This window comes from Morone saxatilis, unplaced genomic scaffold, assembly GCF_004916995.1.
Source record: "Morone saxatilis isolate NCDOM2014 unplaced genomic scaffold, NCSU_SB_2.0 Contig14, whole genome shotgun sequence".
NCBI lineage: Eukaryota > Metazoa > Chordata > Actinopteri > Moronidae > Morone > Morone saxatilis.
Window position 1 is genome coordinate 8,362,271 of NW_023339696.1, and position 14,100 is coordinate 8,376,370.

Here is a 14,100-nt window from a genome sequence, read left to right on the forward strand (position 1 = left end):
TGCAGATTATTTTCTCAATTAATCTATTAACTGTTTAGTCTTTAAAAAACTGTGAAAAATGCCCACCACAATTTCTAAGAGCACTAAACAACTTTGAGGCAAATCGCTCAACATTTGAGAACCAAACATTTGTTGAATCCATACAATTAATCAACTAATTGGTTACTATAAGTACTTAATTGCTGAGATGTTAATAAACTAATATATTTTGTTGAATTGTAATGATTGCCCTTGAGGTAAAATGGTTTGAGGCTTGGAAAGATGGTGTTACTCTTTTTCCTACTAGCAGCAAATATGGCTAATATCCATCAGCGAAGTACTTAACCAAATTTTCTTTGTTTGTCCCCTGATAAGTCCGAGACCAGGTATGAAAAAAAAGTGGCCGGTGTTCGTCCCGTGAATTTGCCAACCTGAATTGACAACTCCTCTGTTGCATGATTTATGTGACAAAACGCTGTCTCCAGCTGACTTTCAATGTTTCCTGCCAGACTCATTGTTAAAATCATGAATTCGTAAAATAACTGGGTGCTAAATTAAGTCAATTTGATTGCTACATAAAGACTTCATTCTAAAAGACTTTGTATTTGATATAGCTCGCCTTCCCTCCAAGCGTGTAAGTGGAAATTAATGCAGGCGCGTGAATACTCATGCAAATTCATGGTAAAGGCGCTGGGCCCACCTGTAGTAACATGGGCGGTTCAACATGGCAAGACTCCGTAAGCAGACCTTGCTCCCTCTGTAAATAAAATGGGTCTCATTCCTAAAGATAATGAAAAAACAACAGTTGCTTTTCTACAGCAAACGGCTCATTGTAAGGTAACGAAAACATAATATTATATTATTATTTTCAGGTGATTATACACTAATGAAAACATACCTGTGAATATTATATTATATTTCTGCCAATAGATCCTCCTAAATGTTACACACTGGACGTCTCACTACGATTGCTCATTTCATTTCTGTCAGTCACACTCTGTGGCATACATTTACTTCTGTCTTTATATTGTAAATATTGTATTATAAAAGGTACATGCTTATACTTTTAATTTTCTTTTTTACTTATATGTATATACCTATATATACACAGTTTATGTCTCAATATACATATATGTTAGATATTGTAATTTAATGAATTCTACCCTTTAATGCTGTGTGAGCACCTTGAGCAACTGTTACAAACACATTTTGCGCCGGGGATCAATAAAGTATGTCTGATTCTGATTCAGATTTTAACTGGAAAAGGGAAAAACAATATTGGCCCCTTCCTGTCCAGCAGTGCCATTTGTTGAATAAATGTAAATGCTTACACAGTTTGTTTTGAGCATTGTACTAACAGCTGAAGTTTTAGTTGTCATCTTTCATTTAACTCTTTTCTTGTAAATGCTGTCTATATTGTGTATACTGGTTGAAGTTTCAGGCAGGTTTCAGTGCAACTAAAAGTCCTCTTGTAAATATTTGCAAGCTCCCCTGAGACATGAAATGTTTTTCAGTTGAGACAACATGTTCTGTTTACAGGGTTGTGTGCCCTCTTCTCCCTGCAGGTCAAAGCTACAAGGTGAGACGTTCCATAACAGGCTTTGCTAGAATGTCAAGAATTCAGCTTGAACTTGCTGAACTCACATGGTTCCTCCTCTCTTTAAGTTGTTTTCCTACAAAGTCACTTGATACTCATGCCTGTATTAGGTAATGCACTATGAGGAAACGTAAGAAAAACAAAACCGTCAATGCACTGTTGCTGAATTCACTTTACAGATAAAAGAATCCAGTAAATTCTGAATCTAATTTATCTGAATTATGTCTCAAATCTTTTGTGGACGTCTTTCCAAAGAAATCATCAGACATAGAAGAGTGTTGTGCTAAGATCCTCTTTGATGTGCATTTTTTTATTCATTTCCAAAGAAGCCTAAGGCGAAACCACTTTCTCAAGTAGATGTGTTACATACACATATTTCAAAAGCTGAACTGATGTATGGTGTAACTCACTTGCATTAAACCTTCTGTTCTTTAATTTCCCTGACTTCCTTTTTATTCTTGCTATGCCTACCAAGACTCAGTTACAGCTGTAGCTTTAAAATAATTGCTCATTTTAAATGAAAAATGGCTACCACAGAGTAAAAATTGCATTTCTTCCATCTTTACATTAAAGTTGAATGACAAAGAGCAAAGGTATACTCAATAATAAAACATTATTTTATTGCAGGTGGAGTGTAATTTGTTAAGTTTGAAACATTTAACTGACAGAACCAATCTTTTCTTGAGTGTTTCACAGTTTTATAATATCCAGGTTTTTTACTCTCTCAACTTCAATGATTGTCTTTTTATACAAAGGGACCTCCAGGCGCTTTGGATTACGAGACCCACAGGTGTCAGTGTCTTACAAGGCCAACCCTCAACTGATGTAATTTCCCAATCTATCATTTTATGAGTGTGCCTGAAGGCAGTAGCTCAGCCGACACATTGGCCTACTCCATTAAACACAACTATCAACACATGGTTTGTTTGCTGTTTGTGCCAGCGATCCATTTTATTGAGTTTGTCTCCAACCAGGAGGCCTGTCAGGATCAGATCAGTATCAGTCTATTGTGCTCAGTAAATGGCAGAAGCTGGGGAATTCTCATCTTTGCGCACAAAGAAAACAATTGATAGGCATATCTTTTATTACACAATTTAACTCATGATTGGTTAATATTTGTAAACAGGACTATTCATTTTAATCTGTGAAATTCTGAGCAAGATCACACACACACACTTAACCAACTTAATCTAACTTCGATGTTTGTTTTAGTAAAGAGGTAATACAAGTAACATCTCCAAATGCCTTGACAAAAAACATGCAATTCTAGGATTACGCTTATTCGGTCAGATTATTCTTTAGAGTTTAGCTGAGAAGATTGACACCACATTTATGTCAGGTAGGGTATCTAGCCACTGTCAGCAACCAGTTAGCTTAGCATGAAAAATGGAAACAGGGTGAAGCAGCTAACTTGGCTCTGTCCAAAGGTAACTAAATCCACCTTGTCATACCCAGCTGATTGAGAATGGTATCAATCTTCTCATCTAACTTTCAAAAAAAGTGCATTTCCCATAATTTCAGACTATCTCTTTAATTTTCATTAATACTTTATAAAACTGAACTGTCACTGGCATTACACAGACACTCACACAGCCTTATGTTGCTGTTGCTCTTAACAGCACATTCCAAGCTGTACAATTTAATCAAAGCCAGCAAGTGTTTTTTTTCTACGCAACATTCACGTGGAAAATTCCACATTAACAAAGTCTCGTTTTAAGCAGCTATTGTACTGTGACTACACAGGCACTGGCTTATGTCCCTGTCAGAAACCAAAGGTGGCCAAACAGTAAGGGGCAAGGGGCTCAGAGTGTATCTCTCTGTCAACTTGAGCATGTTTACTCAGGGGGTTTACATATGTGATATGATGCAGAACATGCCGTTCTTTGTCTCCTGTAAGCACACAAACGCACAAGTGCTCACTGTAAAAACAGAGGTCGCTTGAGGCTTTTGGCCAAAGAGCCTCATGCTGTTTTCACACTTGGCACACAAAGACACGTGTCACATGCTGCCCAACATACAAGTGGACTGTAGGTGCTTACATGCTATCAACAAACACACGCACGCACACACACACACACACACATACAGTATGGTGGTATTTTCCTAACTCAAGGCACTATAGAATCACACATTGGGGTAGCAATGAGTCAGATGTTGTGTAATGCACAGGATACTACTTACATGTGCTGTGAACTATACAGTATATGTATGTGCTTATTTAAGTATCACTCATTACATAATTTTGCAGGGGTTGAGACTGGAGCACCAGGAAGAGACTATCTGGCCTCACTGAACACACTATTTATAGGTCCTGTAGCTTCCTAATAATTACCTAGAAAGGAACTAATGGCACTGTAACTGTTAAGAGGGTTCCTGGAAAGGACTGAGTAATGTGCCTCTAACATCAGGGGGAAAGGAGGTAGTGTTGAAACGAGACAGATCCTCAAAAACATATTTTGAAACCCTGCTTGAAACACACATGACTGGATTGAGTTAGGGGGCCCAAGGGCAAAGAAATATGTTTTGGCTCCTCCTGTCGTCATCCACTGACCTCTGAGCAATGTGTATGCACCCTGTCAGCTCCAAGTTCCCTTTAAGTCCCATGCAACCAGTAATCCTATGTTGGGATGATTTGTGTTAGTTTGTGGTCATTCAATTAAACAAACTTTATTAGGAATGTGCACCATGTGAGCACAATATAAACCAGGGACTCATTTTAGTTGATGTTGAACTTTAGTGGCGCAGATTCTACAACAAATTTGGAATTAGACCAACAAGTTACCAAAAACAATTAGCATGCAGTGAACCTGGGAGCTTTGAGGGCCCCTCGAGCCCTGGAGACTTAAGGAAAGGATTGCAGTGTTTAGCATTCAGTTATTTAAGAGGTTCTGTATATTAACCCTTGTGGTTTGTTCATTGGTTTTCTTGCCCATCGTTTGTGGTCTCACAGACCCAACTGCTGTAAAATAACAGTTACAAAGTCAACCAACTTTCCTTTAACTTTTACTTTCATTTTGACATTATTAAAACCCAATATGTAGGAAGGTATTTGTCACAAACTGGTCTTGCACATTTGATGAAACAAATATGAAAATTACTATAATGCGCTGTTGTTAAAGCAAAATGTCATGTTTTATATGTTATAAAAGCTATGCATGAAAACATATTGTATTTGCCAAGTAAATCACAGACAAAGATATGTACAGTATGTAATCCTACACAGTGATACTTCTGTTGGAGGTGAATTAGACCCCAGACAAGTTTAACTCCCTGTTTGACCAAAACCAAACAAATCAGACTTTGTTTGGGATTTGGGAGGGGTGCTAAAAAGTACTGTCATCACCAATCGCAGACATTTATGAAAATCCATTATATTTATTCATGTTGTCTGAGACTCCAAACAAGGAGTAACAGAAGTAATGTGTCACTCTGAAACACGTCATCAGTTCAAAGTCAGGTTTATAAGCAAAAAGAGTCAGAAAGTATCAAGCTGATAAAAGAATGATCTGGTAGGTTTGTTGTAGAGCTGTTAAAGAGGGGTCAGGGTCACCAAGACCCCAACCAGGACATTATATCAAGCACTATGACACATAGCTCACTGTTTATACTATGAGTTATATCGACTGAGTTATATACTTATTTTGCAAGACTGACTCACAGTAAGTGCATCTTTATGGGAGAGAAAGAGAGGCGCAACATTACCTAATTGTTATGGGAAGATTATCCTGTCAGAGGGGGCGGGGCTAGGGAGGTGAGATGATGACGATGGTGATGATGATGATGATGGCCCTAGACTGCTATGCTATGTGAGAGGCCGATAGGAGCTCTTCCTTTGGATGGCGGGGGGGGGGGGGATCACAGAGGGAGGCGGTCTCAGAAACACACACACACACAAAAAGGGCCCCGCTGGTTCAAGTGAGGATAGGGACCGTCCTGAGCTGAACTCAACGTTACAAATAGGAGCTGCGCTATTCCAAGTGGAGCAGAGTGGAGGTGCGGCACACCGATGATAATATTAAGTAACGTTAACAGCGCTGAGTGGAACTGCGGTGTTAAAGCAGAGAGGGAGACAGATAAAAGCGCTTCTTCCTGAACCGGACAAGGAGACGTTTGGAAGAGGCGGAGGACTCATGCGCATCGGAGCAGAAAACTGATCAATCTTCAGAGGTAAAATGATTCTTTTAAATACAGATTTTGATTTCTTTTTTTCAAAAGTTTTAATCATGGCCACTCGCTAAATGAAACCACGACATGAAAGCGTTAGAATAAGTGTAATAAATAAATGCCAAATGGTCTATATAGCATGTAACAGATCTCAAATCTGCTTTATTAGCTTCTTTTATAATGTATGTTGTCATTTTAAACTGATGTGGGATTAAGTTTAAATGTTAAGTTATGTTGTTATTCCAACATTTTATTCGCTCATGTTATACTGAATTTTAGGCTTATAGCCTGCAGGAAAAGAGCCGGTTTACTTTAATATAGATAAAGTTCACCAAGGACGGAAGTTGCAACATGTTAAGATTTAAAGAGCAACAACTCTCAATTGTTGCCTGTAGATCTAAATTGAAGTCTCAAATGCCAGTGATGCTTTTGTGTGTAAGAAGGTCAGCTCAGATATTTAAAAGCAGCCGACAGGAGATCAGCATGTCCCTGTCAGGCATGTGGGTCAGTGCTGATGAAGCAAGTGAAACAGCCAGACCGGAAACCGATGACGAATTATTTAATTGCCCTAATAAAGATAACAAGGAGAACAAATAAATGTTAGTTTATGTCTTAAATATAAATGTAGGTTAGAATGTTAACAGGTTACTGTCGCATTGAAATGGAGATTTATTTCATCTTCTATTTAAAACAGGTGCTGGATGCTTATAGAAAAGCCAAAAGTCTGGTCTGACTGAGTATCTTTGTGTTTACAACACACATTGTGGCATATTGAAAGTATAATGAGGCTTGCAAGGTTATGGTACAAGTCGCTCCCGTTTTATTAGAGAGATGTAATAGGGTTACATAATATTGTGTTGTAATGGCTCTTGCATAACCACTAAATCCCTCTTCTCCTTCCCACTTTGACCACTAGGTGGCACTGTTGCTGTATCCTGAGAGTACAGCGAGCACTCAGCACCACACAGCGGTTCTCTCCACTCTTAGCAGCCAGGAAAGAGTCACTTGACCCCTGACAGGCGTGATGTTTGACGAGGAGTCTCAACAGATGAGGGGGCAGCAGGAGGTGGCTGTGCTCCAGGCTCTGGAGTCCCCTGCAGCACTGACTCCAAGTGGAGGCGGAGGAGGAGGAGGAGAGGCAGGGTCTATGTCCTTCACAGACGAAGCGGTGTCCATCCTGACCTCCAGCAGCCTGTTGGCGCGCTCCCTGCTGGGTCGCACCTCTGCCGTCAAACGCAAAGAGAGTCCTTCTTCCAGCATCCGGCGCAAGCGCGAGTTCATCCCGGTTGACAAGAAGGATGAGGGCTACTGGGACAAGAGGAGGAAGAACAACGAGGCAGCCAAGCGCTCGCGAGAGAAGCGGCGTGTGAACGATATGGTCCTGGAGAGCCGCGTTCTGGCTCTGCTGGAGGAAAACGCTCGCCTCAGGGCAGAGCTGCTGGCCCTCAAGTTCCGCTTTGGCCTGGTCAAAGACCCCTCCAACACCCCTATCCTACCCCTCACTACAGCTCCTCACCACAGCGCTCAAACCTTGACTCCTCACTATTACCTCCACAGAGGGGACGGAGGCGTCCACAGTTCCTCAGCCTCACATCCGAACAACCAGACGGGCCAGTTGAGCACCAGGGGCTCCAGGGATGCTGGTAACATGTCAGAGGACTCCGGGTTCTCTACGCCAGGGGGGTCTAGCGTGGGTAGCCCGATCTTCTTTGAAGACCGGCTGAGCGACCATGGGAAATTATCACCACACAGAGCAGAGGAGCTGGGCTATGACCTCCACCACTCACCTGCTGATGTCCACCACACTGTAGGACTCAGCGCAGAGAGGTTGGACCAAGCCGAGGCAATGAAAAACCTTCCCCACAAGCTACGTTTCAAGACGCCCGGCAGCGGAGATGTGGGCGACACTGCAGGGGATAGCGCCAGACGCAGCCCTGCGCTATCCACAGCAGGTCCAAGAGAGGCCCCTAAAGGACTGAGTGGAGGTGAAACGGGAGGGTACTGTACCGGCTCCTGGCTCCAGCAGCTGGAGGGGGAGGAAGGCAGGAGGGGGAGACAATCCCCCCAATATAACGCTGCCGGATGCAACCTCCAGCCTCCTCTGACGCAAGGACAAACAGAGGTCCAGTATAAGCACGAGAACACTCACCTGAAGTCTCAGCTCAACTCTCTGAGTGAGGAGGTCGCGCAGCTGAAGAAGCTTTTTACAGAACAGCTCATGGCCAAAGTCAACTGAGGACCAGAGCTGTGAGTCAGCCAGTGTTTGCCAACGTCTAGACTTTTAAGGACAGAGTTTTGCTGTGAGCGAGCTTAGAAACTCTGATAAAACCTAACTCTCAAGTCTAACAAACTAATGTGTTGTTTTTATTTTAAATACTGTACTATATTGTAATAAATGTCTATAAACATTCATCTCATAACCTGCTGTTTAAAAACTACTTAAACTCAGCTCCAGTCAGTGTTGCTCAGACAGGGAGTCCTATCTGTAATTTAAGTGTGCACTAGTTCCTCTACTCCATACACTGTGACAACTAAAAACCACACAACATAAAACTGTTTACGTGACATCATTACACAATTCAAGATCGAATTAATGGCCTCACATTACTAAGAGAGAACAGGTTCTGGAGCCACATTTAATTCAATTGGAAGTCAGCCAGCAGGTTTTTTAAGGCACCATGACGGAGGAAGTGTTTGCAGTTTTGTTGTTAGAGGGGTTGTGACTTGCTGCACAAGTTTCCCACCACTGAGACAGGTCTGCTAGAACACGTAAACACAAGCAGAGACAGACAGTAAATACACCCAGAAATAAAACGATTGGCTGTCCAAACCTCCATTGGTCTTGAAGGCTAAAAAGAAGGGTTTGTTCTGAATCTGTTTTCACACGTAAAAATGTGTTGGGCTTGTTTATCATAACTTGTTATGTGTCACACTGTCAAGGACGTCCTTTTAAACACTGTAACATGTACTGTTTTGGTGTTTCACATCTCATGCCTGGTTTGAATATGTTTTATTACTGTCATGTTATCTGTACTGAGGTGATGACAAGAATTCTGCTGTCTTTCTGTACATTTTCTTATTAAAAATAAATTTGACAGATTCAACATCATGGTGGTGAGTTGGTTGTTACTTGAGGAAACCTTAAAGGGGCCAATTTTACACATGAAGTTTGGTTTACTAGTCAGCAAGTAGAAACCTGTGAGTAGCTCTGGAGGGAGCCCTTTAAAGGTTGATAAAATGACGTCATCAGGGTTGTTTCAGCGTGGGCTTGAGACTTAAATTTTAAAAGAAAGCCTCTGTAACAAACATGAGTTGCTCTGTTTGAAAGAGGTGGGCATTTAGGAGGCAATAGGGGTCTAAGAGGTCTAGAAGTGCTACTAAGTTGTGCATGTTTGAGGAAGTGTAGCGCTTTGGAGCTTGACCCAGACCAGAGAGTAAAAGTCAGTATATGTCAGCCTCTGCTGCTTTGATTTTGTCTATTCTTTTTTTAATACACCAAACTCTTTGGAGGTGCAATAATAGATCACTGGAGTTCCCCTGTGAACCCTGACAGATCAATGCCAAACTGTTACATAACATACATTACTGTAAATAGCATACAGCAATACAATTAAAACATCTAAAGCAAACACCTAAAATGTCACATTGCTCAATTGAGCCAGGATATAATTTCAGATAATAAATAATTATAAGGCATAATAAGAGAGCAGGTAAAAGAGAACAAGACAAGGGTAAGGCCTAGCAGACAAGTGCTGACAAACGCAGGCGGTGAAGAGAGGAGTTGTGCACTTGGCAGCTTTGTCTCCGACAGTCCCTACGGGATGCAAGACAGCCTGACAGCCAGACAGAGACAGAGACAGTGGGTGTGTCTGCTATTACTCAACAGTTCTATCACAAACCTTCAGAACATGAGAGCTTTAATTATAGCGCTGGCGGGGAATTCATTCAACGAAGAACGCATAGCATGAATTCGACGGAGCCATGCAGTCACATGCATACTAGAAAATGTTTTTGTGGCCCTTTTGCAGTGTGTCTACTGTCAGTACACATATGGTGTCTGAAGTGTCTGAATTTCAACAGTTTTGGGGCGCCTACTCCCTTTCCTATAGTTGGGAATTTGTAAAAAATCATGCTACTTTTGAGTCACCAGGGGGCAGCAAAGACAGCACATTCATCATCACGATGGAGCCCCAGTGTCTGTGTTTCACCATACACCACAAGATATGAATCATGCTATGGATCCCTGCGATTTTTATTGTTCTTGCAGCTTAGCAAGTTAGTTGGCATGGAGATGAGTGATAGGTATGCAGGTAGAATCATGCACAAACTGACGCTCTAGTATTAAAAGGTCAAATTAATTTAGAGGAGAAAAATATTTGATGCCATAATATGTTGTTATTTCAGGTCAGTGCTATTATTTGTTATGAAAAATCTTCTAATAATTGATTTGGCTTAGTATGTCTTATGTCTTATGGTATTTTATTACTACAGAGATGATCTTTTTATGCAAAAAGTATTTATTCTCATTTCATATCCATTGTAGGAAGCTGGGACAAAACAGATATATCCTGTAATTAGATGATCTGTTTGTAACTCTGCTAGAATTTAGAAATATAGAGACTAATTTTGGCTACAGTTCTTCCCCAAAAACAGATTGGAAAAGCAACATTTTGCAAGTATAAATAGCAAATTGGAGAAAGCCTGTGGTGAAATGGAAACGTAGTAAGGTAGAGGCAAGGCAGACACTGCAGATGTGGAGCGGAGAGAAGAAGAGAGTCTGATTTAATGAATCCACCGCAACATGCTGCTGTTACACTACCGTCCTCACCCACATTCATGCATCCATTAAAAAAATAAAAAATAAATACGCAACCCCATCTTCCCCCCCATTCTGTTCCCCCCTTTTTTTTCCAGTGAAAGGATAAAGCCTGTTGCTAGGCAGGCAGTGCGACAGTTGCCATGGGAACGCTTGCAGACATAGCTGGAAGGGGGGAAAACGTTGGGCAGGGTGGGGATAAGGATGGGGTGCAAAAGAGAGGGAGTATTGCAGAGACAGAAAGAGAGAGAGAGAGAAAGAGAGAGAGACAGAGAGAGAGAGACACAGAGAGAGAGAGAGAGAGAGAGAGAGAGAGAGTGTGTGTGTTTTATGGGGGGAGGGGGATCCAAGTTCACAGCCAATGCCTCTGCTCTTTCAGCGCTGTTTGTATCCTCCAGTTAAAGAAGGAAACAAAGAGGTGCAAAGGAATGGTGACTTATATTTAGTTCAAATCTGTAGGCTGCACATTTGGGGTAACCCACTGAATATGCAGTGTCACAGGAGGTGTGAAGTGAATGCTGAACTTATAAAAATATGGCTGTAGCAACTTCACAAATCTGGCCTAATTTACAGGCTCTAACCGGGTGTATAAAAAGAACAATAACACAGAATCCCAAATTAAGAACTAGCAACAAAAAAGGTCACTTTGCATAATTGAGACAGAGAGTCAGTCAGAGTGAAGTCAACAAACAGAGCACAATAACAAATAATTTCTGTAGCATCCAAGCTGAAAACTGCTCATCATCCTTCAAGGACACACAAAAATCCAATGATACAGAATAGTCGCTGCAGTTAATGCAGTCGTATGCACCAAACACACAAATGTTACTGTAACTGCTTACATCTTTGCGGGAAAGGTTAACTATGAAGAAAAAGGCAAGGGTACAAGTTTTCTGGACGTACACACTCACACTCACACACACATACACCCTCTTTCACTCCCATGCAAAAGATAGCACAGCCTTGAAGATAAAAGGAAATAATGAACATATCCGCAGCAGACGTCAGCCTGCAAGGCATCCATTCAGGCCTCTTTTTTCCCCTAGTTTAAATCACTCTGTGGATAATGCACTGTGCCGCGCATTTACTGAGACACTGAGCAGACCTTTACCGTCCCTATGTCTGGAGCAGGATGGAGAAAGATGGCTATCTGACACGTGGAGTTGCTTCAACGACAATCCAAACTGCACAGTGTCAAGTGCAGTTTATATGCTGCTTTCCTGCCTGCAACTGAATGAGAGCTATATAGAAATAATCACAAAGCACATAGGTCTCATCTAAATACACTCTGATGCACATGAGAGTGTGATACATGGCCATTCAACTGCTTGAGCTTATTCAAAAGCCTGTTCTTCAATTACTCAAAGGATGGTGTTTAATTCAGAGGAGAGACATTAACTGAATAGTTTAACTCCCCTGCTCTTTGTGTCGAGTCTCTCCCGTGCTTCATGCCTTGTGATCAAGAGGAATCAAAACACAATGTGCTTCAATTACACAATATGGTTGCATTCTGGCCAGAGGAGCTGGTTTAACATGCTCATTCAACACTTGATGGTACGAAGTAGATTCAGCTTATTGCAACAATACAGTGACAGACACTGTGAGTGCCAGGCTTGCTTCTGTAACTATTAAACCAAAATGTTTCACTTGTATTCATGTACTTACAACAATGACTCGGAGTTGAAAACACAGTGAGTTTGCAGAATACCTCTTTAATACAGGAACGCCACGTTTGTCCATTAGTGCAGTGGGCCGTGATGGGGCAGGGGGTAATAAGGTAGAACAAACCCACCAACTCTCACACACACAGACATACGTAGGTGAGTAGTTGCATCAGTATTTCTGTTCCACTGTCCTTTATACTTCTACTCTACTATATTATCTGCATATTTTGCTGATTTTTTAATACAAAACATATGACCAGCTTCTAAATGGATGCAGTGATGGTGTAGTAAAAATACTTATTTTCAACGCAGATTAACTGGATTAGTCTTCTTTGTTTCAAAATACAGACACTTATTTCTAGAACAGTTTTTAAATATAATTTCTAAATTTAAAACAGTATCAGCAACATGTACATAAAGCATCAAACGTAAAAGTAATCATTATGCATAAAACATGGTCCTCCTACGGTTGTTATATTATTTTTTACTGATGTTACTGAAGTTAAAAGTAGCATTTTAATGTTGTGGTTGGTTGAGAGGGATCTTATTTTAATGAGTGTGTATTTCACCTTTGGCTGGGTAAGATTTCTAAAACAATAAATCCTATTTTATAACCTCATATTTAAAATATAAATCATCATTAGAATGTCAAACCTTTATCTGCAAAGTAACGGGTAATGATAGCTGTCAGACTAATGCAGTGAAGTAAAAAGTACAATAATACCATCTGAAATGCAGTAGTAGTACAAAGTGGCAAACACAAATGTGCTAAAAGCCCTATTTACAACCACTGTTTGGTTTGTTCATTCTGGGCTACTGTAGAAACATGGCGGACTCCAAGAAAGGCAACCCCCGGTGTCTGTAGGTAAAAAAAGGCTCATTCTAACAAAACAAAAACACAACTATTCCTATACTCAGGTGGTGTAATGAAAACATACTTATTATATTCCATTTCTGCCAATAGATTCTCCTAAATGTTGCACACTGGATCTTTAACTTGAAGAGAATTACAGCACTTAAAGCAATAGTTTGACCTGTTTGGAAATACCCTTATGCACTTTCTTCCAAGCTACAGCTTTCAGCTAGAAAGAGTGTGAAACAGCGAGCCTAGCTCTGTGTGAGGGTAACAAATCCACCTACCACCACCACTAAAGCTCACTAATTAACATCTTATATCTTGTTTGTTTAATTATACAAAGAACAAAATGTTAAAAACAGCTTGTTTTACAGACTAGCTGTTTCCCCTTTTTCCAGTCTTTATGCTAAGCTAAGCTCAGCTAACCAGCTACTGGCTGTAGCTTCATTTTTTTACCATACAGACATGAATGGTATCAATATTCCTGTCTAACTCTCATCAGGACAGAAAGCCAATATTTCCCCAAGTGGGGAAAAGGACAAGTGTGAAGGATTTAGTGGCATCTAGTGGTGAAGCTGTAAATAGCAACCAACTGAACACCACTCACGTCTATATTTGACAACCTGGGAATGAGAACAGGCCGCAAAACACGAAAGGCCCTATCTACAGCCAGTGTTTGGTTTGTCATGTAGATAAAAAGAAACAGGCTCCATTCTAATCCTATATTCAGCCGCGTATTATACACTCACATGAAAAATGACCTATGAAATATTATGTTTCATGTTCCTAAAAAATTAAATAGAACTCAGTTACTCAGAAAGCCACACAGGTGGTTGACAAAGTCTGGTAAGCCCATGCAAAGGATGAGAATTTGCTTTTCCCAAAACACCGGCTGTGGTGGGTAAAACAGCTTCTTTTTACGTCTTTGCTTGTTTCCATGTGTCCTGCTTTTTGCCATGTCTAGTAACCTTATTAAGGGTATCACTGGCCTCCATCTGACTGAGTCTGGCTTAGAGCCTAGTCC

At 40.8% G+C, this 14,100-nt stretch overlaps 1 protein-coding gene across 1 annotated transcript; it reads left to right on the forward strand.

Annotated features, from left to right (window-relative positions):
• Positions 1 to 5,466: 5,466 nt before the first annotated feature.
• nfil3-6 (nuclear factor, interleukin 3 regulated, member 6) lies at positions 5,467 to 8,849 on the forward strand. Its single transcript, XM_035654804.1, has 2 exons — positions 5,467 to 5,743; positions 6,657 to 8,849. The coding sequence occupies exon 2, from the start codon at positions 6,765 to 6,767 to the stop codon at positions 7,974 to 7,976; it is 1,212 nt and encodes a 403-aa protein (XP_035510697.1). The 5' UTR covers positions 5,467 to 5,743; positions 6,657 to 6,764; the 3' UTR covers positions 7,977 to 8,849.
• The last annotated feature ends 5,251 nt before the right edge of the window (positions 8,850 to 14,100 follow it).

What these genes read in the sequence shown, in the direction of transcription:
- nfil3-6 (XM_035654804.1), top strand. Translation starts at nt 6,765, where the DNA reads ATGTTTGACGAGGAGTCTCAACAGATGAGGGGGCAGCAGGAGGTGGCT.